General features: G+C 46.8%; 1 protein-coding gene across 1 annotated transcript; it reads left to right on the top strand.

Annotated features, from left to right (window-relative positions):
* The first annotated feature begins 198 nt into the window (after positions 1 to 198).
* Positions 199 to 27,554, top strand: LOC116518313 (perilipin-3-like). The gene is made up of 8 exons (XM_032231675.1): positions 199 to 396; positions 14,452 to 14,522; positions 14,997 to 15,192; positions 16,246 to 16,328; positions 21,523 to 21,820; positions 23,385 to 23,575; positions 24,996 to 25,127; positions 26,330 to 27,554. The coding sequence occupies exons 2-8, from the start codon at positions 14,460 to 14,462 to the stop codon at positions 26,795 to 26,797; spliced, it is 1,431 nt and encodes a 476-aa protein (XP_032087566.1). The 5' UTR covers positions 199 to 396; positions 14,452 to 14,459; the 3' UTR covers positions 26,798 to 27,554.
* The last annotated feature ends 326 nt before the right edge of the window (positions 27,555 to 27,880 follow it).

Genomic DNA, 27,880 nt, shown 5'->3' with positions numbered 1-27,880 from the left:
CACGTGGATCACGTAGTTTTGCTCTGCCCCGCGGCTCCCCCGTCCGCTTCCCTTCCCGTCTCTTTCCTCATTGGCTGCGCTCCAGCCCTCCCCTTCGCTGATTGGCTCCGACGCGCTGCGATGGAACGAAAAATTCCCGGGCCAACGTTCTAACCACGCCCCTCTTCTCTCTCTCTCTCTCTCTCTCTCTCTCTCCCTGGATCAGCTGCAATCGTTCGCGAGTCGAGTTGGGAGCGCGAGGTTGATTGACGCGGAGTAAGAGGTTAAGTAAGGAGTAGCTCCGGCGGGTCGGAAACTTACGTGCAACGAGGAGGGGAAAAGCGTGGGAATTGGAGCCGGCCGGCTTCGAGGGAGACTTTGCCCAATATCCCTCCCTTAAGGGGAAATCTAATTAAGGTATATAAATTATATTTATACAATTATATCATAATTAGTGTATAGATTATAATTATATCATAATTAGATGATTAAAGGGAAAATTAAATTAAAATCACACCCAGAAGTCGGTGCCTTGAGATTTCATGCGGGGAAACTCGCGCGTGGGAACGATTGCATGCGAGTTTCTACTGTGCCTCCTTGAAACTCGTACACGTGTTTCTTCTTGCACGGCCAAACTTGTAGATTAGACTTACTTCCCGTGCGGGAATCGACTAACCGCGTAGTTTCCTCGGCTGCGATTTTTTTATCGAACAGATTTTAAAGGTTTAAAAAGATTTTCCTCTCCCCGCTGAGTCGTCGGGCCACGCCAAGCGGCCAAACAATGACAATTCCTTGGGCCTATTTTTGAGAGGGTGATTTAAAAAAATATATCTTAATTTTACCAGGTTTGTTTTTCCAAAGTGATGCAAAGTTTGGAGAACTTTAAAGTAAGCTTTTTTGGGGGGGGAAGATCTCTCCTTGGGTTTAAAAAAAAAAAACAAGCCTCGAGTGATGTCAAATATTTCTTCCCCTGCGGGATCTTTCCAGTTCTCCTGTGTGATGTCGAAGGAATCCAGCTGTTGGTCCTGTTTTTCTGGTTTATTTTTAAATTCTCACAACACTCTCATATTACCTATTGATGAAAGAAATGTTTTCCTTTGGGTTCTGCTCCAAGTGGGGGAAAAGACACTGGAGACATGGAGGCTGCTTGGAAAGATGGTTTATTGATGGACAGGGTCACATGGCTTGAGTTCCTGAGCACCATCTCCCTGGAGCTGAAGGGGAGAACTCTTTATTATGTAAAGTGGGTTAGCTTGGCCTTCTTAATGGCCCATTGACAAAGTGGGGATGGGCAGGAAGCTGCAGTGCAGCTATTCCGTCTTTTAAAACATGTTTCTTCCTTTCCACATGCAGAGAAATATTCTGCCTTTTCAATATTTCCTAGGATATTTCATTTTTTCTGGGAGAGGGCTGGGTGATAACTTCCTACACTACTAAGGCTGTATTACTAATATTCCTCTCTTCCTTCCTGTACCTATCTCTTTCCACTTACAACTATGACCATGTGGCTTGTATCTTTAAAATTTATATTGTACCCTGGTATAATTTGATTGCTTATTAGTAACCAAAAAGAGCCGAGGTGGCGCAGTGGTTAGGGTGCAGTACTGCAGGTCAATTCAGCTGACTGTTATCTGCAGTTCAGTGGTTCTAATCTCACCGGCTCAAGGTTGACTCAGCCTTCCATCCTTCCGAGGTGGGTGAAATGAGGACCCAGACTGTGGGGGCCGATATGCTGATTCTGTAAACTGCTTAGAGAGGGCTGATAGCCCTATGAAGCCGTATATAAGTCTAACTGCTATTGCTACTGCTATAACCTATGACTATCACTACATTTTGTATATTATATGATTCTTCATTGGAAGAAATGTCCTTCTGGGTTCAGTTTCAAGTGGGGGAAAAAGACACTGGAAACATGGAGGCTGCTTAGAAAGATGGTTTTAATGGTGGACAGGACCACATGGCTTGAGGTCCTGGGGGGGGGAGGAGATCACATGCTTCCAGGTGTTGGGAGAAGAAGAAGGGTCAAGGGAGGGGCTTCAGGGCTTTTTATAATCTGTTCCACCTATCTGCCTCCTGGTCCTGTGCAAGAAATGTATTCTGATTGGTTGTCAGACTCACTTGGGGCCATGGAGGGACAACTCTCTAGGCTGAGTCCAGGTTTGGTTGAATTCTCAGGTGCCATGTGGTCAGTTGAGTAAAGAGCCAATTTTATCATGCCTTAATCCCATCCCCCCTGGAGCTGAAGGGGAGAACTCTTTATTATGTAAATGGACTAACTCAGGCTTTAATGGCTGATGGACAAAGTGGGGGGGGGGGGGCAGGAAGCTGCAGGGAGAGTTACTTTGTCTTTTTGAAACACTGTTCCTTCCTTTTCACACCCAGAGAAATATTCTGCCTTTTTCAGTATTTCCTAGGGTATTTCATTTTTCTGGGAGAGGGCTGGGTGATAACTTCCTACAGTTGTATTCTATTTTATTTTTTTTCTTTATTGTACACTGAGAGCATCTGCACCAAAGACAAAATTCCTTGTGTTGTCCAATCACCCTTGGCTAATAAATTCTGTTTTATTCTAAAATACTTATGGGCAGTTTTGATACTGATGGAAGTTAGCATCCACCCCTCTCCTGGAAGAATGGAATATTTTAGGAAATATTTAAAAAGGCAGAATATTCTAATTTCCCTGTGTTGAAAGAAATGTCCTTCTGGGTTCAGCTCCAAGTGGGGAAGACGACACTGGAGACATGGAGGCTGCTTGGAAAGATGGTTTATTGTTGTACAGGGCCACATGGCTTCAGCCCTGTACAGAAAAGGTGATCACATGTTTCAATGTTGATGGAGAAGAAGAGAAGGGCTGAAGGAGGGGCTTGCTAGGCTTTTATACCCTGTTCAGTCCCACCTCTCTGTTTCCTGTTCCTGTGTAAGAAATGTATTCTGACTGGTTGTCAGACTCCCATGGTGCCATGCAGGGGGCTACTCTCTAGGCTATGATGAGTTCTCAGATGCCTTGTGGTCAGTTGAGTAATATCCCTTCCCCCTACAGCTGCAGTGAGGAGAAGTCTTTATTATGTAAAGTGGGCTAGTCTGGCGATCTTAATGGCCCATTAGCTGGGGATGGGCAGGAAGCTATAGGCAACTATTCTGTCTTTTAAAACATGTTTCTTTTCACATCCAGAGAAATATTCTGCCTTTTCAATATTTCCTAGGATATTTCATTTTTCTGGGAGAGGGCTGGATGATAACTTCCCACACCTGGATGAGAAAAGGAGAAACATGTTTTAAAGACAAAGAGCAGCTTCCTGCCCCTCCCCACCTTTGTCAATCAGCCGTCAAGGCCTGAGCCAATCTATTCTACATAACAAAGATTTGGCCCCTTCAGGCAGAGCCATTTCATTGCACCACCCACCAAGTTTCAACCAAACTTAACACAGAGACAATCTACAAAGCTAGCTCTGACCTCTGACAGCAACCAATCAGGATACTGTGCTCCAGGAAGTTCAAAGCCCAGAGAGGGCATAAAACCCCTGGGCTCTCAGCATCTCTTCCCTCCTCAAGGCATGTGATCCTGTCCACCATTAAACCGTCTTTCCAAACAGCCTCCGTATTGCCAGTGTCTTTTCCTCCCCACTTGGAACTGAATCCAGAAGGACATTTCTTCCAACAATATATTTGTATATTGTGTTTGTTGTTGTGAGTTGCCCGGAGTCACTTAGATGACATGGGTGGCATTAAAAATAATTTATCCCTCCAGTTTCTCCCTCTCTCTCTCTTTCACTTTCTAGCTTTCCCTCTCTTACAAAGACACAATATAATACAATACAATACAATACAATACAATAGCAGAGTTGGAAGGGACCCTGGAGGCCTTCTAGTCCAACCCCCTGCCTAGGCAGGAAACCCTACACATCCTGAATACGTGCAGGCACACACATACAGTTAGTCCTCAACTTTCAGCCACAATTGTAACCAAAAGTTTCTGTTGTTAGAGTGAGTTTTACCCCATTTTACGATCTTTCCTGCCTTCGTTGTGTTGGAAGAATTGAATTAAATTATTTATTGGCCAAGTGTGATTGGACACACAAGGAATTTGTCTTTGGTGCATAGGCTCTCAGTGTACATTAGGAGAATAAAATACATTCATCAAGAATAAAAAGTTACAACGCTTAAGTGATAGTCAAGGTTACTAATAAGATATCAAATCATTTTAGGAAACAAAAACAATATAAATTGAAAGATACAAGCAACAAGATTATAGTCATAAGTAGGTGGAGATAGGTAATAGGAAGGATGAGAAGAATAACAGTAATACAGTCTTAGTAAATTATTTGACGGTGTTGTGGGAATTAGTTGTTAAGCAGAGTGATGGCATTTGGGGAAAACCTGTCCTTGTGTCTAGTTGTTCTGGTGTGCAGTGCTCTGTAGTGTTGTTTTGAGGGCAGGAGTTGAAACAATTTATGTCCAGGATGTGAGGGGTGTGTAGGTATTTTCACAGCCCTCTTTTTGACTCATACAGGATAGAGGTCCTCGATGGAAGGCAGGTTGGTAGCCATTGTTTTTTTCTGCAGTTCTAATTATCCACTGAAATCTGGGTTTATCCTATTTGGTTGCAGAGCCAAACCAGACAGTTATAGACTTATATCAATTAAAAATTGATCAGATCAGGGAGCCTTGATGGGTGATGCAAAGGGGAAGGCATTGATAGAGGCAGCAGAAGAAGGATTCCTTCAGTGGCTCCCAAAAGGAGAGCTTTCAACCATGAAGGTCTAGTAGCCAGGGCAAAAGTTCTGGAAAGAAATTGACAGAATCCAATTTTCTATGCCAATTAATTTCAAAAGTCAGATAACACTTTCTGTGAGCTTCCAGACAGGTTTCAAGCAAGCAGAAGCCCCAAGATTCTTTACAGCCATGTTTTTGCCTTTTAAATAACTACAGGCTGCCCAATTCCAAGGGATGGTTCTTTTCTTTTTTTGCCAATTTTTTATTTTTTTATTCTCTTACATACCATTTTACGTATACATTCAAATAATTGTTATTCTTCTTTACATTTGTCATTCTTACACATTTGTTATTTCATTTAATGGGGTTATAATATACAGTTTGGGTTGCTTTATTTACCATCCCTTCCGCCTGTAGAGCCGAGGTGGCGCAGTGGTTAAGTGCAGCACTGCAAGCTACTTCAGCTGACTGCAGTTCTGCAGTTCGGCTGTTCAAATCTCACCGGCTCAAGGTTGACTCAGCCTTCCATCCTTCCGAGGTGGGTAAAATGAGGACCCGGATTGTTGTTGGGGGCAATATGCTGACTCTGTAAACCGCTTAGAGAGGGCTGAAAGCCCTATGAAGCGGTATATAAGTCTAAACTGCTATTGCTATTGCTGTTGTAACACCACCTTATTTTCCTGTTCTTTTCTCCCTCCCTTCTCTACTTTCTTCCTTCCTCCTCTCCTTCCCCTTCCTTCTTCCATTACTTCTCTCCTACTCTTCCTCTTTCCCTTCCTACCTTCTCTCCTTCTCTTTTTCTCCCTTCCATCCTCCTCTCCTTGACTCTTTCTGCCCCCCCCCCCCCCCGGTCTTCCTTTCATTCTCTCCTCCTCTCTCTCTCTTTCTTTTTCTATTGTTGTAGGCATCTCTCAAATCTCAGTTTATTTTTCCTTGGGATAGTATTTCTGTAAACCCAAATATAATTTGGTATTGTTTCTCATTCCCTTACAGACCAAGGAATGGTTCTTGAACCTGCCTTAGCTCTTACTTGCATCCAGGAATTGTGATTCCAAATTGAGCTTAGCCAGTGTGTAATCCATGCTATTTAGTATATGTGTGTGTGTGTGTATATATATATATCTGTGCGTGTGTGTGTGTGTGTGTGTGTGTGTGTATAGTGTCACAACCCCTGGTAAGCCTCAATTATGGGAGGAAGCTAACAGCTTCCATTATCTGTCAATCGGCTCGTCACAAGAGTCCATCACGACAGAAACCCAATATTTTTACTGTTGCCTTTGTTACACATTTGTGTATCAGCACAAATATAACACACACACACATATACATATATATATATTTAATCACACCCAATGAACCCTGAGACTCCTACGTGAGACCACCATTGCAACATATCCTGCTTTGCTGGGTAGCATCATTTGTGAGTCACCGTCACGGCTTGAGTTTTTGGAGATCTCTTTTCTGCTGTCTCTTCAAGTGAGGGAATTGCCGGAGGGGGATCACCCCTCCCCAATGGGATTAGCAGGGAGTGACTGCTTGGGCCTTAGTGCCACAAAGCAAAAATCAACCTAGGAAAAGCTTTGCGTGGATGTAAATGAAGGGAATAAATTCAATCTAATTCTGAATCGGCTTTCTCTGTCTCTCTCTCTCTCTCTCCCTGTGTGCAGATACTTCTAAAATACAGGCAATCCAGACATTTTGGGCAAATTTCTCTCCCACCAGACAGAAATCTAAGAGGTACAGAACTTGCTGTGGCAAACCACTCCCAAGTACAATTTTTACACGAGTACATTAAATTGATTGCAATATAAATGAGACAAGAAAGAAAACCTTACAATGAATTTTCCACCATCCCTCCATAGTCTTCCCAGCTGTCTTCTGGGGATGGGAAAGAGTCTTTTGGTCTTTACTTGTCCATCTCAGGGTCCTTTCTTTCATCTCTGCCAGGTGGCATGCTTAGTGGTAAGGCTACCCCAGGGATCGGCAAACTTAAACACTCAAAAGAGCCATTCGGACCCGTTTCCCACAGAAAAGAAAACACCGGGAGCCACAAAACCCTTCCCTTGCCTGACTATTTCCTGAGTGGCCACAGCACCAGCATATGTGGTTAAATTAAATGTTCTTTTTTTCTTCTAAAACTTTTCTTTTTCTTGGATTTATCCAGGGTTGGTTTGCCATGGGGGTCAAAAAGCTCAATAAATTGTGTGCTGGTGGGTATCACGCATTGGCAGTTTATGACGCATATTTTGAGCAACAGGGAGCCGCAGCAGAGGGATGGAAGAGCCACATGCGGCTCCGGAGCCACGAGTTGCTGACCTCTGGGCTAGTCAGTCAGGCTTGGGAAGGTCTGCTCCACTCTGGATGCTGTGATGGCTTTTGATGGAGGATCTGGATCCAAACCCAATTCCTGGCTCAAATGGATGGAAGGGTCTCCTCTGGAGGCAGCAGCTGGATCCATGTGCTCTACTTCCAAAGGTCATCTATACGGGGCTGAAACACATGAGAACAGGGTCCCCTCCCCCCTTTCTGGGTGAGGAAAGGCGTTGTAAGAGGATTTAGAGATGGGGATAGTGGGAGATACCTTGCAGGCAAAATTTGAAAAGAAAAACATGTCAGCACTACAGTTAAAGGTAAAGGTTTCCCTCGCACATATGTGCTAGTCATTCCTGACTCTATGGGGCGGTGCTCATCTCCGTTTCAAAGCCGAAGAGCCAGCGCTGTCCAAAGACATCTCCGTGGTGACGTCGCCAGCATGACTAAATGCCAAAGGCTATTTTAAGCTGAGCTTGTCGATCAGAAAGGTCGGCGGTTCGAATCCCTGGCGCTGCCTAGCGTAGTGAGCTCCCGTTACTTGTTCCAGCTTCTGCCAATCTAGCAGTTCGAAAGCCTGTAAAAAAATGCAAGTAGAAAAATAGGGACCAACTTTGGTGGGAAGTTCTACAGTTACTAAACAGATAAACCAGTTCTAGCAAAATGGAGATGAGGAAGGAAGGAAAACTGGATTCACAAGCTTCAGAATGGACAGATAAAACCATTTAAACACAGTAAATGGAAGAATGATTTTTTTTTCTTGTAAATGAACTTAAAATGTTTCCTCATAAACTTGGGCTGTACTTAATGGTACAGAGGAAGAAAGGAAGTAAAATAAAAGTCCTTTTTACTCTGTTTTTGTTGGCCAGACAAACACAGGACAAAAGATATCTCTCCCCCCCCCCCGCCCTTTCATTGTTTCAACCTTTCTTTTCCTAACAAATTAAAATTCTTGTCTCTAGGGATCAGATATATTTTGTTGTTGTTGTGAAGTCATGTCCGACCCATCGCGACCCCATGGACCACGTTCCTCCAGGCCTTCCTGTCCTCTACCATCCTCTGGAGTCCATTCAAGCTCACCCCAACTGCTTCAGTGACTCCATCCAGCCCCCTCATTCTCTGTCGCTCCCTTCTTCTTCTTTTGCCCTCCATCGTTCCCAGCATGAGGCTCTTCTCCAGGTAGTCCTTCCTTCCCATTAGGTGGCCAAAGATACATTTAACAGTTACAATCACCTCAAGGGCACACAAGGACCTAGACATACACACACATGGATCATTCCCACCATAAAGGTATTCACACTTCTCTTGATTCCATCCCTCTGTTTTTTTCAGCCTAGAACTGCATTGGCTTTTTTGGCAGCTGCTGCACACAGCTGGCTCATATTTAAGTGGTTGTCCACTATGACTCCAAAACCCCTCTCACAGTTACTACTATTGAGCAAGGAACTACTTATTGGTGCAGGGATTCTGTGTAGGTCCATTTCAAGGACATCTGATCATCAGCCGTTCATTGGCGGGCTTACAACTATTTCTGAAGAACGATGTTTATAGAACGGAGGTCCTTGGCTTATGACCATAACTGAGGCCGGGACTACGATCGTAAGTCACTTTGTGGTCATACGTCGAGCTGTGCTTTATATCGGACTGGCTGATAACCCGGCATTTATAGAGGGGAAATGTTCCGACCACACATAATTTCTAATGTTAGGTTTTCCCCCTTGTGGAGTACTGTGAAGTCGTTATCATGGCAACTCCACTGCCCTGTACAGTAGAAGCTATTTGACGGCAGTATAGTAGAAGCTGTTTTAAGGCACAACAGGCTGTATCTTAACAGAACACACCCCGAGGGGTTTTACAGGTGTCTTAACCCCCACAGTATTTTTCTCCAGAGAGTAAGTCATCTGCGTACCAAGTTTGGTTGAAATTGCTCAAGGGGTTAAACACACACACAGCAGGGGTGGGTTTCTCGCCCCGTTCCAACCGGTTCGGTTGGAACGGGGCCGGCGGCGTCCTCGTGCACGCGCGCAGCACACGCATGTGTACTAGCGTCTGTGCGATGCTCCAGCTGCTCCTGGAGGATCGCGCAGGCGCTATATGCGTCCTGCGCATGGGTGGAAGCACAGAACTCGTCAAAACCGGGTAAGGAACGCGGGCGGGCGGGGTGGGCCCTTCGCCGTTCCTGGAAGTTACTTACTTCCGGGTTCGCCGACCAACCGGTTCGCGGGGACCTCCGCGAACCGGTTGAAACCCACCCCTGACACACAGCCATTTTTATATAGATAGATTTTCATTTTCACTTTGCATACAGATAACCTATGTGCAATTTACAAAGCTGAAAGGCAAGATGTAGAAAGTTAAATCACTTTGGTTTTTTATTCCTTCCGATTGAAAAAAAAAATAAACGATTGGGGTTCTGCCAGTTTGCCTAATAAGGGGTACGAGCCCCGTTGCACCCCATTGTGTTGTTTTCCCCAAATAAGGAGATAATTCCGCAGGAGTCTTCTATGAACATGTTGTACCCAGGGATTGTATTTCTGTCTGAGTCGCCATAGGGTGGCATTCCTGGCACGAGCGTGAAAGAACGATAACCTTACCCAAGTGACTAAGGTGCTTTTTGTGCCCCTGGCGACCAGCCCAGTGGGACAGAAGTTAATTTTGTGAGCATATTTGCCTGGCACGTCATAGCTGCTTTGTTTATTCCTTTACTCCGTTCTCTTCCCTTCTCCCCGATGGTTGGGTTCTCAGATTATAGATTAGAATAGAATACCAGAGTTGGAAGGGACCTTGGAGGTCTTCTAGTCCAACCTCCTGCTTAGGCAGGAAACCCTACACCACTTCAGACAAATGGATATCCAACATCTTTAAAACTTCCAGTGTTGGGGCATTCACAACTTCTGGAGGCAACTTCTGTTCCACTGATTAATTGTTCTAACTGTCAGGAAATTTCTCCTCAGTTCTAAGTGGCTTCTCTCCTTGATTAGTTTCCACCCATTGCTTCTTGTTCTACCCTCAGGTGCCTTGGAGAATAGCTCAACTCCCTCTTCTTTGTGGCAACCCCTGAGATATTGGAAGACTGCTATCATGTCTCCCCTGGTCCTTCTTTTCATTAAACTAGACCTACCCAGTTCCTGCAACCGTTCTTCATATGTTTTAGCCTCCTGTCCCCTAATCAGATTACAGATTAATAGAGTTAGAAGGCACCTTGTAGGTCATCTAGACCAACCCCCTGCTCAAGCGGGAGACCCTACACTATTTCCAACAGATGGTTGTCCAATCTCTTAAAAACTTCCAGTGTTGGACCATTTATAACTTTAGGAGGCAAGTTGTTTCACTGATTAATTGTTCTAACTGTCAGGAAATTTCTCCTCAGTTCAAAGTTGTTTCTCTCCTTGATTAGTTTCCACCCATTGCTTCTTCTACCCTCAGGTGCCTTGGAGAATAGCTTGACTCCCTCTTCTTTGTGGCAACCCCTGAGATATTGGAAGACTGCTATCATGTCTCCCCTAGTCCTCCTTTTCATTAAACTGGACATACCCAGTTCCTGCAACCGTTCTTCATATGTTTTAGCCTCCAATTGCCCTAATCATCTGTGTTGCTCTTCTTTGCACTCTTTTTAGAGTCTCCACATCTTTTTTACATTATGATGACCAAAACTGAATGCACTATTTTAAGTGTGGCCTTACCAAGGCCTTATAAAGTGGTATTAATACAGATTATGCCGTACAAAATGCAATTTGCTATCCAGAGGAGACCTTGGGGGCCAACCTATCTTACTTTAAGCCTCTGGTGACGTCGTCTGCTACGTCATGAGGACTAGAAACAGAGAGAAAGGCCAGAACAGGAAAAATAGTTATTGAGTTTTGCCCCATTATGCGACCTTACTAGCCACAGTTGTTACACGAATCACTGCCCTTGTGATATTAGTTACACGGTTGTTAAGTGAATCACTGCCCTTGTGATATTAGTTACACGGTTGTTAAGTGAATCTGGCTTCCCCATTGACTTTGCTCGTCACAAGGTCGCAACGGGGGATCATGTGACCCTGGGACATTGCAGCCGTCGTAAGTATGAGTCAGTTGCCAAGCGTCTGAATTTTGATCTCATGACCACGGGGATGTTGCAGTGGTCCTCAGTGTGAAAAACTGTCATGTCACTTTTTTTCAGTGCCGTTATAACTTTGAACCATTCATTAAATGAATGGTTATAAATCACCTATATTGGTTACTTCTGGTTTTTTTCTGTTGTAGTATTCTCCTCATCGGTTTTGCTGTTTTAGTCTTCTTTTCATTGTTAGCGTCGTCATTGAACGGCTCCATAATCCCTTGCGGGGTGGAGTCCAGGCAACTGAATGGAGCTAGCCGGGTGTTTTGACTGGCCGGATGCTCCTCCTGTCACCAGAGCGGAATTCTATTTGGACAGTTACCGTATATACTCGAGTATAAGCCGAGTTTTTCAGCCCACTTTTTGGGCTGAAAAAAGCCGGCTCGGCTTATACTCGAGTCTACAACTGGATCCGGCAGTGCTGTTGCCTGTTGGAGGAGGAGGGGATTCCTTCCTGCGAGACCCCGTCCAGAAAAATGCGGGGAGCGGCAGCGGAGCCCCGGGGCTGCTTCTGCTCCATCCGCTGGACTGTTTCCTCGCCTAACCGCCCGCCCGCTCATTCATTCCGTTTCCTAGCCTGCCTGGCCACTTATTCGTTTCGTTTCCCTCCCCTGCCTGCCCCCTCGTTCATTCCATTTCCTAGCCTGCCAGGGGAAGGATACTATGAAACCCCCCAAATCCTCCCCACTCCAGGGATAGGATACTATGAAAGCCCCAGGATCTCTTGTCTTGCTGGGCAGTCTGCGCCAGCCATTCCCTCTCCTCTGTTAACTCCCTTCCATTCCACGTCCGAGTCAAAGGACGGCCGGTGGCTGCTGGACCTCCTGATGGGCCAGAGGTCTGTCTGTCTGTCTGGATGTTTGTCTGGATGTGTCTGTGTATGCGCGTGTAGTCCGCTGACTTCCACGCAGGTGAGCCGCTGCAAGCCTCCCAAACGTGACAGGCTCCCAGCTTGGGTGGAAGAGTTTGACACCCTTCCCGGCTTTGCTCTCCTTCGGGGTTAGAATCGGAACCCGAGGATGCCGGGTTCCAGTCGCCCCTGGCGTCCGAACCGAGAGTTGCCCGGCGAAGTTCCTCGGTGGGAACTCCGGCCGCTGCCCACCCGTGGGGAGAGAGGGAAGAGCCCCGAGCGAGCCGCCTCGGTTTGGCAACCAAACCCATCCAGCCTTTTACCTCCCGTCCCCCCGCCCACCCGCTCGCAGCCCCCTCCCCGGGCTGGCGCCAACTCCTCCCCGTGCCCGGCCTCCAGCCGAGGCAAGTCGGTGTCTCTTTAAGCTAGAGAGAGGAGGGGAGGGAAGGCAGGGACCAGCCGGCTGACAATGGGCCGGAGCGGCTGAGTTGGAGCAAATTCCGCGGCGGAGGCGGCGTCCCAGCTCCAGCGGCTCCGAGGCGAGCGGCTTGGCCCTTCCGCTGGGCGCTCAGAGATGAAGGCGCGCTGGCGCTGAGTTGAGCGGCGAGCTTGCCGAGCGCGCGGCTCCGGGAAGCCCCCCTTCTCCTCCCTGCTGGAAGCCGAGCAAGCCCCGCCGCCCACGGACTCCCGCGGCCGCCCCAGGGCTCCGGGAGGCAGGACCCGGAGGCAGCCCAGCCCTGCCGCCGCCCCGCGCCCTCCACCCGCTGCGCGAGAGGGGACCCCGCTTTCCCCTTGCCGGATGCGTCCCTGGCGGAGCTGAGCCATGCGGCGGAGGCTCCTGCTCTGGTTCCGGAGCTTGCTGTGCCTCTGGCCGGTCCTGGTGGGACCCGCGGCAGGTAAGAGGCGCCGTCGAGCGCCTCGTACAATGATTTATGTATGAGGTTTAAGTGACTGAGACACACTCCTGGCTACGCAGCAATGTTATTTTGACTTAGTATACTATGAAATCCCCCAAATCCTCCCCACTCCAGGGGAAGGATACTATGAAAGCCACATTCCCTCCCCACTCCAGGGGTAGGATACTGCAAAATCCCCAATTCCTCCCCACTCCAGGGGAAGGATACTATGAAATCCCCAATTCCTCCCCACTCCAGGGGAGAAAATAAATATTCAAAAACATTATTGGTATCTATTTTTATTTTTGAAATTTACCGGTAGCTGCTGCATTTCCCATCCTAGGCTTATACTCGAGTCAATAACTTTTCCAGGTTTTTGTGGTAAAATTAGGTGCCTCGGCTTATATTCGGGTCGGCCTATACTCGAGTATATACGGTAGATTCTCAGTGTGCCCAGAGAGAGAAATATTGGCCTCTACCCAGGATGGAACCTGGAGCCTCCTGATTGCAAGGCGAGATCTCCACCTCTGGGCCACCCCACCACTCTTCTTCATTTCATTGTTATGAGATGTTTTAAGTGGCCGCACAATTCTAAGGAATTCCTGGTGTGGACTCTGCAAGATGTCAGTGCAGTTGTTCTCAAAACTTGGCAACTTAAAGGTACGTGGACTTCAATTCCCAGAATTCCTCCATCCGGCATGTTGCCTGAAGCATTCTGGTAATTAAAGTTCCCCCTTCTGAAAGTTGCCAGGGTTGGAAAACACTATATTGAGGAGCGAGTTCAAGAGTCTTCCGTCAATGGTTGAAATGACCTTGTTTTCTAGAAATGAGAAAATGGAGCATTGTGCTTTAAAATATGCCATATTTAAGGTCACGTTAAGGGACTGAGCTGGCTTAATAAGTAATATTGTCATTGCAGCATTTTATATGGATATAGTTTTCTTCCTTCTCTCCATCTCCTCTTCTCATTCCCTTCTTCTCTTCCTCTTTTCCCTCCCTCCCTCTTCCTTCTCTTTCCCTTCCCCTCCTGCTTCTTCTTCTCCCCCTCCTCCTCCTTCACTCTCCTTCTCTTCTTCTTCTCCTCCTTCTCTTTCTCTTCTTTTCCTCATCCCTCCACCTCCTTTTTTTCTCCTCCTTTTCTACCCTTCTCTTCCTTTCCTCCTTCTCATTCTTCTTTCTCTTCCTCACTCCCCCTTCTCTTCCTCTTCGCCTTCTCACCCTCCTCCTTCTCCACCCTACTCTTCCTCTTCCTCCCCCTGCTTCTCCTCTTCTCATTCTCCTCCTCCTTTTCTTCCTCTTCTCTTCTTCTCCGTCTCCTCCTTCTCCAGCCTCCTCTCCTCTTCTCATTCTCCCCTTTCTCTTCCTCTTCTTCTCCCCCTCTTCTCATTCTCTTCCTCTCTCCTTCTCTTCCTCTTCTTTGTCTCATTCTCTCCTCTTTCTCCTCCTTTAGATCATTGTGTCCTACATCTTTGTAGATTTCACTGATAACGTTTTATAAACGAATAAGAAGTCAAATACCATAGCAATCCTTTACCCTCCCATCCCCTTAAACCCTCTAAAATCGGGCAGCTTCTTTTAACTCCCCTCTCTTCTGCTTTTCAGCGTCACCCATGTCGTCGGAAGAAAAAGCAGAGAACCACTTGGTTCCTGATGGCCAGGCTTTGGAGCAGCAGGTAAGTTTTCTAGGCCTGGATTCCCCCTTCATTCCTAAACCCTGATTGGTTTTAACCCGGGTTTGCTGAATAAGCCATCGTTGTTCAGGTTATGGCGATGGTGTGGAAACCACAATAGTTGTGTGTCTAACCTTGGCACCTTTAAGACTTGTGGACTTCAATTCCCAGAGTGTCCACATCACATCCTAGAGCCGTGATGGAGAACCTATGACATGCATGCCGTAAGTGGCATACGGAGCCGAGTTGAGATCCAGAAAGGTAGCTAAGGAATTCTGGGAATCTTAGTTGCCAAGGTTGGAGACCCCTGTCCTAGAGAACCCAACCAGCCATTTGATAACTTGGGGTCCAGTTGGGACGTTTTGAGGTCTGGTGGGCAACTGGCAGCCGCTAAGCCTCGCTTCGCCCCTCCAACTCAAGGCTGCCGGGATTGGCAGCCAATTTGTGCCGAATTCACCTGGGATTCTTTCCTTGCAGAACGTGATCAGTCGGGTGGCCGGCCTTACCTTGGTGAGCTCAACCTGCGACATGGTCTCCTCGGCCTATACCTCCACCAAGGAGACGAGTCCCTACTTGAAGTCCGTCTGTGATGTAGCGGAGAAAGGGGTGAAGACCCTCACAGCAGCTGCCCTATGTGGTGCCCAACCTCTGGTCACCAGACTGGAGCCTCAGAGTGAGTAAGAAGGCTGGAGCAATGTTTTGGGGAGGTGGCTGGAATACATGGGCTCCAAAGTTGGGCACTGAAATGGATGGCCCTGTTCGGGGGTAGTGGTCCTGAAGCGGTGGAGTCCTACATTGTCCACGGTGGGATGGACTGAATGGCCTTTAATCCAGATTTTCTGCCCTAGGATTCTATGGTCGGGTTGCTTCACGATAGTGTCAGCGTTCCAAGTATCATGTAGAATTAAATCAGAGTCCAAGGCAAAACGATGAACTATTAATACAAATCTGATGCCCGGGCATCATTCAAGCCATCCTGAGGGCTAGCATCTTGAAACAAGTTTTTGCAGCTGTGGTGCTGATCTCGTGTGTTGCACGTGTCTTTTTTAAGTATTCCCAAATAATTTTGAGAGATGTGCAAAAAAAAAAAAAAAAGGTCCATTCCTGAGAAAATCTTGGCAAGTTGAAGCTGTGTGGACTTCAACACCCAGAATTCCCCAGCAAGCATGCTGGCTAGGGAATTCTGGGAGTTGAAGTTCACTCATACTAGCTGGAGAATTCTGGAAGTTGAAGTCCACAGATGCTGGCTATGGAATTCTGAGAGTTGAGGTCCACTCATGCTGGCTAGGGAATTCTGGGAGTTGAAGTTCACTCATGCTAGCTGGGGAATTCTGGGAGTTGAAGTCCACGGAGGCTAGCTGGGGAATTCTGAATGTCCCAAGTCCACACATCTGAAAATTATCAAGATTTATAAACACTTAGCAATAGCAATAGCAGTTAGACTTATATGCCGCTTCATAGGGCTTTCAGCCCTCTCTAAGCAGTTTACAGAGTCAGCATATCGGCCCCACAGTCTGGGTCCTCATTTCACCCACCTCGGAAGGATGGAAGGCTGAGTCAACCTTGAGCCGGTGAGATTAGAACTGCTGAACTGCAGATAACAGTCAACTGTAGTGGCCTTCAGTACTGCACCCTAACCACTGCGCCACCTCGGCTCGACTTCTTAGATCGGTAAAGGGGATTGTGTGAACTCAGCTGAGCCGTTGTTCTCTCTCTCTTTCCCCAGTTGCAACAGCCAGTCTGTATGCGTGCAAAGGATTGGATAAACTGGAAGAGAAGCTACCTATCCTGCAGCAGCCATCTGACAAGGTGAGCGACCTTTTGCCCACAGGCATTCTGAATTCATGATGAATCTCGTTTTGCCTGGATCACCTCACAGAGTCAGCCCGCTCCCTCAGCCACGGATTGATCTCTGGGTGGTCTCCCATCCGTCCTGGAGAAACCAAGATGGCAGGCAAGCCCAGGATCTTCACAGGGAGTGGATCCCTGAGGCAGCTCTACTCTGAATCAAGTTTGCCCATTGTGTTGTGTTGCCCACCTTCCTGGGTGCAGAGAAGTTTCAGGGTTTTGCATCTGTATACAACATTTTAGGGGAGGTGGTGGCTCAGTGGCTAAGACAGAGCTTGTCGATCAGAAAGGTTGGCAGTTCGAATCCGTTTTCTATAATTTTTTTTTTCTTCTCTTCATCCTCTTAGCCTACAGTTTTGGGTTTGCTAAAGTGGCTCACCCACCAGGAATTAAATCTTCCTCTAGATTTGCAAGATCATACGAGGCGGCTTTCCTGCCACAGCTGCCGATTTTGAAACAAGCCTTTATAATGTCGCAATGTTTCATTTCAAGCTACCTTCCAGGAAAGGGGGATTTCTCATTATAATCCGAATTTCTTGCTTAGAATACTAGCTGGATACCCATTGCTTCCCTGCGAAACTACGTGATGGGGCTTGATAAATTGACACTTAAAGCTTGCAAAATGAATGAGTACCATATTTTTCGGATTATAAAATGTACCGGAGTATAAGACCCATCAAGATTTTGAAGAGGTAAATTACTGTAACGCGCTCTACATGGGGCTGCCCTTGAAGACTGTTCGAAGACTTCCGCTAGTCCAGAATGCAGCCGCGCGAGCAATTGTGGGTGCACCTAGGTACACCCATGTTACACCTATCTTCCGCGAGCTGCACTGGCTTCCCATTGGTCTCCGGACACGCTTCAAGGTGCTAGTCGTTACTTTTAAAGCCCTACGTGGTATCGGACCTGGTTACCTGAGAGACCGCCTCTTGCCAGTTACCTCCCAAAGATCTATTAGATCGCACAGACTAGGCCTCCTCCGGATTCCATCTGCCGGCCAATGTCGGCTGGCGACTACCCGGGGGAGGGCCTTCTCTGTAGCTGCTCCGGCCCTCTGGAACAATCTCCCCGTTGAGATCCGGACCCTTACTACCCTTCCGGCCTTCCGCAAAGCGACAAGACCTGGCTGTTCCGGCAGGCCTGGGGCTGTTGAATTATCCATTATCCTAAGTTATGACAGTTGTGAATTTTTAAATTGTTGTTTTTTATTTCTTGTATTCCCCCCCCCTTCCCTTCTTATTTGTTAGCTGCCCTGAGTCTTCCGAGAGTAGGGCGGCATACAAGCTAATTCAATTCAATTCAAATTCAATTCAATTAAAAAAAAAAGGTTTTCGCCCTTCCCGGCTCCCAGGAGCACTCTGCAGGCCTCACAAACCCTCTTCGCGCCCCGTTTTTTGTGAAAAAGGGACATACAGAGAGTTTGAGAGGTCTGCAAAGTGTTCCTAGGGCCCAGAGAGGGCCAAAAAATGGCCTGTTTTTTGTGAAACCGGGGCATGCAGAGAGTTTGAAAGGCCTGCAGACTGCTCCTAGGGGCTGGGGTGGGCAAAAACAGCCCCGCTATTCACTCATTTTTGCCCTCCACAACCCCCAGGAGCACTTTGCAAGTCTCCCAAACCGTCTGCATGTCCATTTTTGCAAAATAAAAAATAAAAACGGGATGCCTGAGGCGGGGTTTTAGGAGGCCAAAAATGCTGTATTCAGTGTATGATACACCCAGATTTTTGCCCTTTTTGGGGGGTGGGGGGGTGCGTCTTATACTCCGAAAAATATGTTAATCAAAGCCACGATTTTCACAGGCGTCCATCAGGGAAAAACTGTTTTCATACCCCTGATCTCTTCATCCCATAAGACTACCGAGGTGGCGCAGTGGTTAAATGCAGCACTGCAGGCTACTTCAGCTGACTGCAGTTCTGCAGTTCGGCTGTTCAAATCTCACCGGCTCAGGGTTGACTCAGCCTTCCATCTTTCCGAGGTGGGTAAAATGAGGACCCGGATTGTTGTTGGGGGCAATATGCTGACTCTGTAAACCGCTTAGAGAGGGCTGAAAGCCCTATGAAGCGGTATATAAGTCTAACTGCGATTGCTATTGCTACTACCACTTTGAGTTCCAACGTCTACAATTTCTCGTTAAGGTGTGCTATGCCATCACCATCAATAAGGCACAGGGACAGGCTTTGAAAGTGGCTCCATGTGCATCTGACGAGTGACTCTTTCTCCCATCCTTCGACCAGGAGGATCAGGGACAATTCGTCCATCTGATCTCCGAATTGAAAGTCTATGCCAGAGACGGCGAACCTTTTTTCCCTTGGATGCCAAAAGCGCGCGCATTCAGACACCCATAATGCAATGTCCTCCCCACAGGTCCCGCCCCTACGCATATGCGTGTGATCCCCCTACGCTCCCTTGTCCCCCACGCATATGTGCATGACCCCCATTTTGGTGCTAGCAGGCCTCCTTGAAGCCTCCTGGGATCAAAAATGGTGCGGGGGACGTGAGTAACCCCCACCCCGTGTTTTGGTGCTAGCAGGCTCCCTGAAGCTGAACACTCCTACAGAGTGCTCTTTGGGGACCGGGGAGGGCAAAAACTTTTTTTAAATTAACCTCTTCAAAATCTTGGTGCGTCTTATACTCCGGTACGTCTTATAGTCCGAAAAAGATGCTACTCATTAATTTTGCAAGCTTTTAAATGTCAATTTATCAAGGTCCATCACACAGTTTCATAAGGGAAGCAGTGGGTATCCAGCTAGTATTCTAAGAAAGAAATTCGGATTATAATGAGAAATCCACCTTTCCTGGAAGTTAGCTTGAAATGAAATATTGCGAGATTTTAAAGGCTTGTTTCAAAATCGGCAGCTGTGGCAGGAAAGCCACCTCGTATGATCTTGCAAATCTAGAGGAAGATCTAATTCCTCTTGGGCAACCAACTTCAGCAGAAACCCCAAACTGTAGGCTAAGTGTCAGGGTTCCAAATAGCATCCAAAATTAAATCAGAATCCAAGGCAAAGAATTCCTCAAAGTTCCAGTTTATTAGGAGAGCCATGTTAGCACATCTGGGAAAACGCAAATCGGAAAGCTTCCCGGTTTTCCCCACCCAGTTGAAAGTTCAAGATCTTGCCCCCACACCCACAAGTCCATCACATGGTCCAATCTCCCACTGCCATGCTAGCAGCTCCCACCCATCCAATTCTGGCCAGGTGCAGAGACAAAGGATGACCTTGACTTTCTAGAAAGAATGTTATTATGGCTACATGTTCTGACCCTCCTCGTCCTACACCAAAGCACGCTGAGTCAAAGATACTGCAAGGATTTATTGACACATAGACAAGACCTTAGTAGCAATTCAACACAGACAAGACATTGCCAGCAATCCAGCACAGACTAATCTTGGCAGCAATCCAGCCTGCCAAGCTAGCCCCAAGAGTTCTCCAGCTCAAGTGAATATGTTGACTCCTGCAAAAGGGCGTGTGCACAATCATTCCTTTTATAGTCTTGAGAGGAGCCTAATTACCACCAGCTGAGTGCAGTTATCTCCTGTAACTGTGCAACTGTTCCTTACGCCTATTAGCTCTTCGGTGCCGGGCATCCAGGAACAACTCCCTTGGCTCCTCCCCACTGCTCCAATGCATGACGTCCGGATCACACTCCCTTGTCTTCTCCCCACTGCTCCAAGGCTCAGGCGCCTCCTGGTGGCCAACCAGCCTCTCTGCGCCCTGCTTGGAGTCGGAACCCTGTCCAGGGTCCTCCAGAGCCGACTCATAGGGCCCCTCGCTGTTGGAGTCTGGTGGCAGCCCAATGGCTCCTGCTGGGCCACAACAGCTACATATCAACCAACCCCGTATAACCCCCCTTCCAATTTTCCCACAATAGAAAAATGCATAGTAGAATAATAGAAAGTGTGGCAGTCCAAAGATCTAAAAGAAAAGATGGCTTGCCTGACCCTTAAGAGGATGAAGAAGAAAAAAAGGAAAAGAAATAGAGAAGATAGATTGATTTTATGGACCATCAAGTCAAAATGGACTCTTAACAACCACATTCAGGTAGTCCTCGACTTAACGACCGCACTGGAGCTGGAACTTGCTGAGCAAGAGAATTGAGAAATGAGTTTTGCCCCGCCTTGCGACGTTTTTTCTCGCCACGTTTGCTAAGTGAATCCCTACAGTTGTTAAGTGAGTCACGCAGTCATAAAACGAATCTGGCTTTCCCATGGACTTTGCTCATCAGAAGATCACAAAAGGGGATCGCGTGACACACACACACACCGGGACACTCTGATGGTCATAAATATGAGTCAGTGGCCAAGCCATGTTGGCACATCATGTGACCATGAGGATGCGGCAATGGGTGTAAGTGCTTTTTTCAGTGCTGTTGTAACTTTGAACCGTCACTAAATGAACTATTGTAAGTCGAGGACCGCCTACATTCTAAAACCCAGTGAATTTTTGGAGACAAGGCTGCAACATTGCAATAAGATAGGATGAAATAGGAATTAGAATTGTTGGAAGGGATCTTGGAGGTCTTCTAGTCCAACCCCCTGCCTAGGCAGAAAACCCTATACCGTTCCAGACAAATGGCTCTCCAACATCTTCTTAAAGACTTCCAGTGTTGGGGCATTCACAACTTCTGGAGGCAACTTCTGTTCCACTGATTAATTGTTCTCACTGTCAGGAAATTTCTCCTCAGTTCTAAGTTGCTTCTCTCCTTGATTAGTTTCCACCCATTGCTTCTTGTTCTACCCTCAGGTGCCTTGGAGAATAGTTTGACTCCCTCTTCTTTGCGGCAACCCCTGAGATATTGGAAGACTGCTATCATGTCTCCCCTAGTCCTTCTTTCTCTTAAACTAGACATACCCAGTTCCTGCAACCGTTCTTCATGTTTTAGTCTCGAGTCCCCGAATCATCTTTGTTGCTCTTCTCTGCACTCTTTCTAGAATCTCCACATCTTTTCTACATCGTGGCGACCAAAACTGAATGCAGGATTCCAAGTGTGGCCTTACCAAGGCATTATAAAGTGGTATTAACCCTTCACGTGATCTTGATTCTATCCCTCTGTTGATGCAGCCTAGAACTGTGTTGGCTTTTTTGGCAGCTGCTGCACACGGCTGGCTCATGTTTAAGTGATTCATTCGTCCTTCTCACTGTTCATCTCCCCTTCCCAGGTGGTAGCAGACACCAAAGAATTGTTGTCCACCAAAGTCAGCGGAGCCCGTGATGCTGTTTCCAGCACCGTCAACGAGGCGAGGGAAGCCGTGTCCAGTGGCGTGAGCGGGATGGTGGACATGGCCAGGGGAGCCGTCCAGGGCAGCGTGGAGATGACCCGCTCTGTCATGGCAGGGGGCGTGAACACTGTGATGGCCTCCAGAGTGGGCGAGATGATCAGCGCCGGTATGGATACTATGCTGGACAAGTCCGAAGAATTGGTGGATTATTACCTCCCCATGACAGATCGGGAGATGGGTGAGTGCTAATTTCTAATTAAGCAGCTTTCCCTAATCCAGATGTCGTCAGGTTGCCCTCGACTTACGACCACAGTTGTGTTGTCATATAACTCCTTGTGTAGGTGTGGCGGTCACCCATGGCCCAGTGCATAACAGGGCATGCGCAGCCACGCTGAACCACACAGGAAAAAACAAACTCCCAAAAGATAAAACATCCTGACCAGGATATGACCATATATAGACAGAACTTCCCTGAGCAGTAGATTAGCAATTGTAGTTTGACAGGCTGTCTTAAATCACATGCTGATTGCTCCTCCTGCCTTTGTCCTATCTCAATAAAAGGGGCTCCCAGACCCCCAATCTGGGTCGTCCCATCCCGAGAAAGCTCGTGTCCGTGTCTTTTCTCAACATTGGCCTCATGAGGCGAACCACGGGTACTTCACACAGTTGAGCCCCGAAATTTTGGTTTGCTAAGCAAGAGAAGTGGGGGTTTTTTGCTCCATTTTGCGACCTTTCTTGCCACGGGGTCACACAGTTGCTAAGCGAATCAGGCTTCTCCTTCGACTTTGCTCCACTGAAGTTGCAAAAGGGGATTACAAGGACAACAGGACGCTGCACCGTCATGAATATGAGCCAGATATACCGTATTTTTCGGAGTATAAGACGCATCTTTTTCCCTCAGAAAAGAGGCTGAAAATCTGGGTGCGTCTTATACACTGAATACAGCATTTTTTTGCCTCCTGGAACCCCAACCCTTCACCAAAATGGCCGTGCAGAGGCTCTAGGAAGCTTTTAGAGAGCTCCTGGGGGCTGGGGAGCACAGAAACGAGCCGAAAATGGGCCTTGCTTGCTCAATTTTTGCCCTCCCATCCCCCAGGAGCACTCTATAAGCTTCCTAATGCCCTTTTTTGACAAAAACGGGCCCGTTTTCACAAAAAAGGGCCGGTTTTTTTGCTTGTTTTTGCCCCACCCCCTCTCCAGGAACACTCTATAAGCTTCCTAAGAGCTATTCATGCTCTTTTGCGGGGAAAGAAACGGGCCCGTTTTCACAAAAAACGGGCCGTTTTGGGGAGGTTTGCAGAGTGCAAAAACTTTCTTTTCCAATTTGCCTCTTCAAAACCTTGGTGTGTCTTATACTCTGAAAAATACATTAGATGACAGATAGATAGACAGACTGACAAAGGATGATAGATAGATGACAGACAGAAAATTAGGTGTGTAGATTGATTGGTTGGTTGATTGATTGATTGAAGATAAGAGAAAGATGGACGGATGGATGATAGCAATTGTACTTATATACCACTATACAGTGCTTTACAGGCCTCTCTAAGCGGCTTACCGAGTCAGCCTCTTGCCTCAGGCAGAAGGCTGAGTCGTCCTTGAGCCAGTGAAAATCGAACCCCTGGCAGTCGGCAGAATTAGCCTGCAATACTGTATTTCTAACCACTGCGCCACCAGAGCTCCTAAGTACCTTTTCAAAGTCAGTCGTCATTTTGAACGGTCACTAAGGGGCCAGCCATAAGTCGAGGAACTACCTGTACTTCTACTGTGAACTATGCGGTGTTGTCTTCTTTCTCTTCCAGCTGAACTGGCCACCTCCGTGGACGGCTTCGGATTTGGCCCGGTGAGGCGGAAGAAGAGCTATTTTCTGCGCCTGGGGTCCTTGTCCTGCAAACTTCACCGCCGTGTCTTCCCGCATTTCCTGGCTAAGTTGAAAGATGCAAGGGAGGGCACCCAGGATGCAATGGGCCAGCTCCACCAAACTTTAGTCCTGGTAAGCGAAAACCTTCTTCAAGCAGCTTTTTTCCAGAGGTTGTGGGTGCCTCCCATCACTGGAGGTTTTGAAGAAGAGACTGGACGGCCATTTGTCTGAAATGATATAGGGTCCCCTGCTTGAGCAGGGGGCTGGACTAGATGACCTCCAAAGTCCTTTCCAGCTCTGTTATTCTACAATCCCAGATCAGTGGGAAAGCTTGCCTCCAGAATTTGTGGTTGCCCCATCACTGGAGGTTTTTAAGAAGAGACTGGATGGTTGTGATGTCACATGGTAGGGACCACACATTCTTAACTCCCATTGGCCGTCTTGCCGTGATGTCACAGGGCAGGTATCACGCATTCTTAACTCCCATTCGCTCATTTGTTGTGATGTCACAGGGGCAGCTATGATACATTTTTAATTCCCATTGGCTGATGTGATGTCACAGGGCAGGGACCACACATTCTTAACTCCCATTAGCCGACTTGCCATGATGTCACAGGGCAGGTATCACGCATTCTTAACTCCCATTCGCTCATTTGTTGTGATGTCACAGGGCAGCTATGATACATTTTTAATTCCCATTGGCTGATGTGACGTCACAGGGCAGGGACCACACATTCTTAACTCCCATTGGCCATCTTGCCATGATGTCACAGGGCAGGTATCACGCATTCTTAACTCCCATTCGCTCATTTGTTGTGATGTCACAGGGCAGCTATAATACATTTTTAATTCCCATTGGCCGTCTTGCCGTGATGTCACACAGGGCAGGTATCACGCATTCTTAATTCCCATTCGCTCATTTGTTGTGATGTCACAGGGCCGCTATGATACATTTTTAATTCCCATTGGCTGATGTGATGTCACAGGGCAGGGACCACACATTCTTAACTCCCATTGGCCGTCTTGCCGTGATGTCACAGGGCAGGGACCACACATTCTTAACTCCCATTGGCCGACTTGCTGTGATGTCACAGGGCGCGGGTACCATGCATTCTCAACTGTCATGGACTGACCTGCTGTGATGTCATTGTGTTGGCATCACACATTCTAGGTTGCAAGCTTCCGATGTGGGATGTAGACTAAACCAGCATTGTTTCTTGGGGGGAAACAAGAGGCCGGTTTGTCGAGACGCACAAACCATTTCAAGATCAAAACAAGTCACCTTCAAAACTGCTCGTTCCAACTTCCTGGAGATCTTTAGTGCTATTTAAACTATGTGTTTTTAGTTCAAAATGAACTGAGTTTGGAAACCTCCCGATAAGTTTAGAGATTGTTTTTTTCAAAGTTGGCAGCTTTTAGATGTGTGGACTTCAACTCCCAGAATTCCCCAGCTGGGTTGAATGCCCGTTGCTCAGGATTTTGCACAGATGATTTTTGGGAAACAAAGTCTTGGGTAGCTTCCCCCATCTCTCTGCTTTTTGCCCTCTGTTAGATTGAACACGTCAAACACGGGGTGGGCCAGAGCCTACAGAATGGCCAAGAGAAGCTCCATCAGATGTGGCTGGTCTGGAGCCAGAGGCATCCTGGGAACTGCGAGCCACTGGATTCATCAGCACAGCCAGAGGTAACACTGCAGGTTTTTCTCACCTGTTTTTTAGATTCAATCCTTCTATTTTTATTTTGTTTTGTTTTTGTTTTATTACATTACTTTATTATTGTTGTTTTATTTTTATTACTTTATTTTCATTATTTTATTTTTTTATTATTTTGTTTCAGTTATTTGTTTATTTTATTATTCTTTTATTTCACTAATTATTTTAATTTATTTTATTTGTTTTTATTTTGATTTCTTTATTCATTTCTTTTTCGTTTTGTTTTATTATTTTATTTTTATTTTTTAGGTTATTATTTATTTTATTGGTTTTTTTTATTGATTTATTTTTAGTTTTTTATTTTTAGTTTATTATTTTATTTTTTATTCTGCTTTGTTTCGTTATTTTTATTTTTTGTTTTATTGTTTATTTTATTGGTTTTGATTTATTCATTTTACTGATTTCGTTTTATTTTTCATCATTGTCTTTTGTTTTATTTATTTTTATTTTTTAGTTTATTATTATTTATTTTATTGGTTTTTGTTCTGTTTTACTCATTTATTTTTAGTTTATTATTTCATTTTTTATACTGCTTTGTTTCGTTATTTTTATTTTTTTGTTTTATTATTGTTTATTTTATGGGTTTTGCTGTATTCGTTTATTTTACTGGTTTTATTTTATTTTTCATTATTGTCTTAAACCAATAAACCTTAAACATTAAACCAATAGCATCCTGCAACATGCTAAGCCACGGTTTGTAAACCATGGTGGCTGTAATCCCCCAGCATTCCAAGTCACAGACCGGCATACAGGAGTTTGGTAATGCGTAGCCACCAGGACTCTGTTTTCAGCTGCAACAGCCTCCTGCAGCCCTCTGGTGGCGAAAACAGAACTCAGGGAATGCCACACGCGGGATGCCCGGGCTCCATTTTTGGTCACAACGGCCCCCTGCAGCCGTCTGCCAGAGAAAACGCAGCCCGAGGAGGCCGCGTGCGGCTCACTTGGGCTCCATTTTTGGCCGCTGCAGCCCTCTGTCAGAGCTCCATTTGGCTGCAGGAGGCCGTCGCAGCCAAAAACGGAGCCTCGACAAGTGACGTCAAGCTGGCCCACCCCAGTTCCCCGAGGTGAAATCCAACCCTGATGCGGCCCTCAATGAAATGGGATTTGACATCCCTGGTTCGAGGGCATCTTTTCCTTCAACTTCCTAACCACCTTTTCTGCTGCTGTTTTCTAGGTCGAGTCCCGGACACTGGTCATGTTTCGTGGGCTGATTCAACAGGTGCAGCTTTCCTATTTGACCCTCATGTCCCAGCTCCGGGGTCTGCCCACCAGCATCCAAGACAAAGCCAAGTGGATCTTGTGCACGTTGGAGTACCTCAGCATATCCTTCAGGGCCGCCGGTTCCTTCCAAGAGGTGCCCTCCGCCACGTTGGCTGAGAGCTGCCAACGGATTGTCAAAGCCCGGGGTTCGGTGGACGAGATCGTGGACTATGTGGTGCAGAATGTTCCCCTGCCTTGGGTGGTGGGGCCTTTCGCCCCCAGCTTGGTGGAACTGCCTTACGCCTCCGGCATGGAGGGCAACGGGGAAGGAGAAGACCCCAGATCCAAATTCGCTGCGGGGCCCAACATGAGAGCAGAGGGAGACGAAAATTTGGAGAGTTGCAGGAGATGTCTTTTGAAAATGGCTCCTTCCAACACTTAGAACAGCTGAAAAACTAAAAAAAATATATAGAATTTTATCAGGGATGTGGATTTCAGAAAGCTTGCCTTATTTACTTTCAAGTTGTGCCTTCAGAAGAAATTTTCTCCCCCTCGGGCCCTTTCAGATACAGGCAGTCCTCGACATACGACCGCAGTGGATCCCAGAATTTTATGTGGCTAAGTGAGAAATTCGTTCGAGTTTATTGCTTTTCTCGCCACATTTTGTCAAGGAGAAAGCAGGGCAGTTGTTAAATTAGTAAAACGGTCGTTAAGTGAATCTAACTTCCCCCGTTGATTTTCTTGTTGGAAGGTTGCCAAAAGGGGATCATGTGACACACACCCCCAGAGAACACTGCAACGGTCATAAATATGAACCGGTTGCCAGGCATCTGAATTATGGCCACGTGACCACGGGGATGTTGCTGCGGTCGTAAGTGTGAAAATGGTTATAACTCACTGTTGTGCTGTTGTCGAACAGTCACTCCATGAAACGTTGTAAGTCGAAGACTACCTGTAGATGGACTTCAACTCCCACAAGCCCCCCAGACCGCAGGCAATTCTGGGAGTTGAAGTCCACCCATTTGAAAGAGGCCGAGGTTAACAAACGCCACAAGCTTAGATTACCGTATCAGTGGGAGAATCGGAATAGCCAAGATGGTGCTATTCCGACTTCCTTAACAAGGAAGAAGCAGAGTCTTGGTCCCGGCAAAACCCCTTTTGTTTACACAACTGGATTCCTTTCATTCACAGTCAGCAAGGCTTAGCAAACAGTCTTTCCGAGGAATGTTCATCAACACGAACCTTATCTCGCTTGGAGAGCTGCCAGATAACTAGTTTCCAAACGCAGGGCAAGGCAAAACTTGGCACTGAGTCTCTTATAGTCACAAACAGAATTTTCCACTCTTGAAACGACCGAAAGAACGAATTGTTTCCTGCAAAAGCCCCCTCCCCATTCACTCCTCTTTTGTTCCCTATGGGAGGGGCCAATAGCAATAGGTGTGGCTTTACTCCCAAGTCGACCCTGCTTTCTTACTTGTTCTTGTCTTCTGGCAGCTCTGCGCATGTGCACACTGGGAACAGGCTC

This window comes from Thamnophis elegans, chromosome 1, assembly GCF_009769535.1.
Source record: "Thamnophis elegans isolate rThaEle1 chromosome 1, rThaEle1.pri, whole genome shotgun sequence".
Taxonomy (NCBI): domain Eukaryota; kingdom Metazoa; phylum Chordata; class Lepidosauria; order Squamata; family Colubridae; genus Thamnophis; species Thamnophis elegans.
Note: the sequence above shows the minus strand (reverse complement) of the source record. Positions and strands in the feature narration are given on the sequence as shown.

Excerpts from the sequence above, each read along its gene's own strand:
- LOC116518313 (XM_032231675.1), top strand. The coding sequence starts at position 14,460 with ATGTCGTCGGAAGAAAAAGCAGAGAACCACTTGGTTCCTGATGGCCAG. Across the intron at positions 15,193-16,245 it reads CACCAGACTGGAGCCTCAGA|TTGCAACAGCCAGTCTGTAT; the intron begins GTGAGTAAGAAG and ends CTCTTTCCCCAG. Across the intron at positions 21,821-23,384 it reads CATGACAGATCGGGAGATGG|CTGAACTGGCCACCTCCGTG; the intron begins GTGAGTGCTAAT and ends TTTCTCTTCCAG.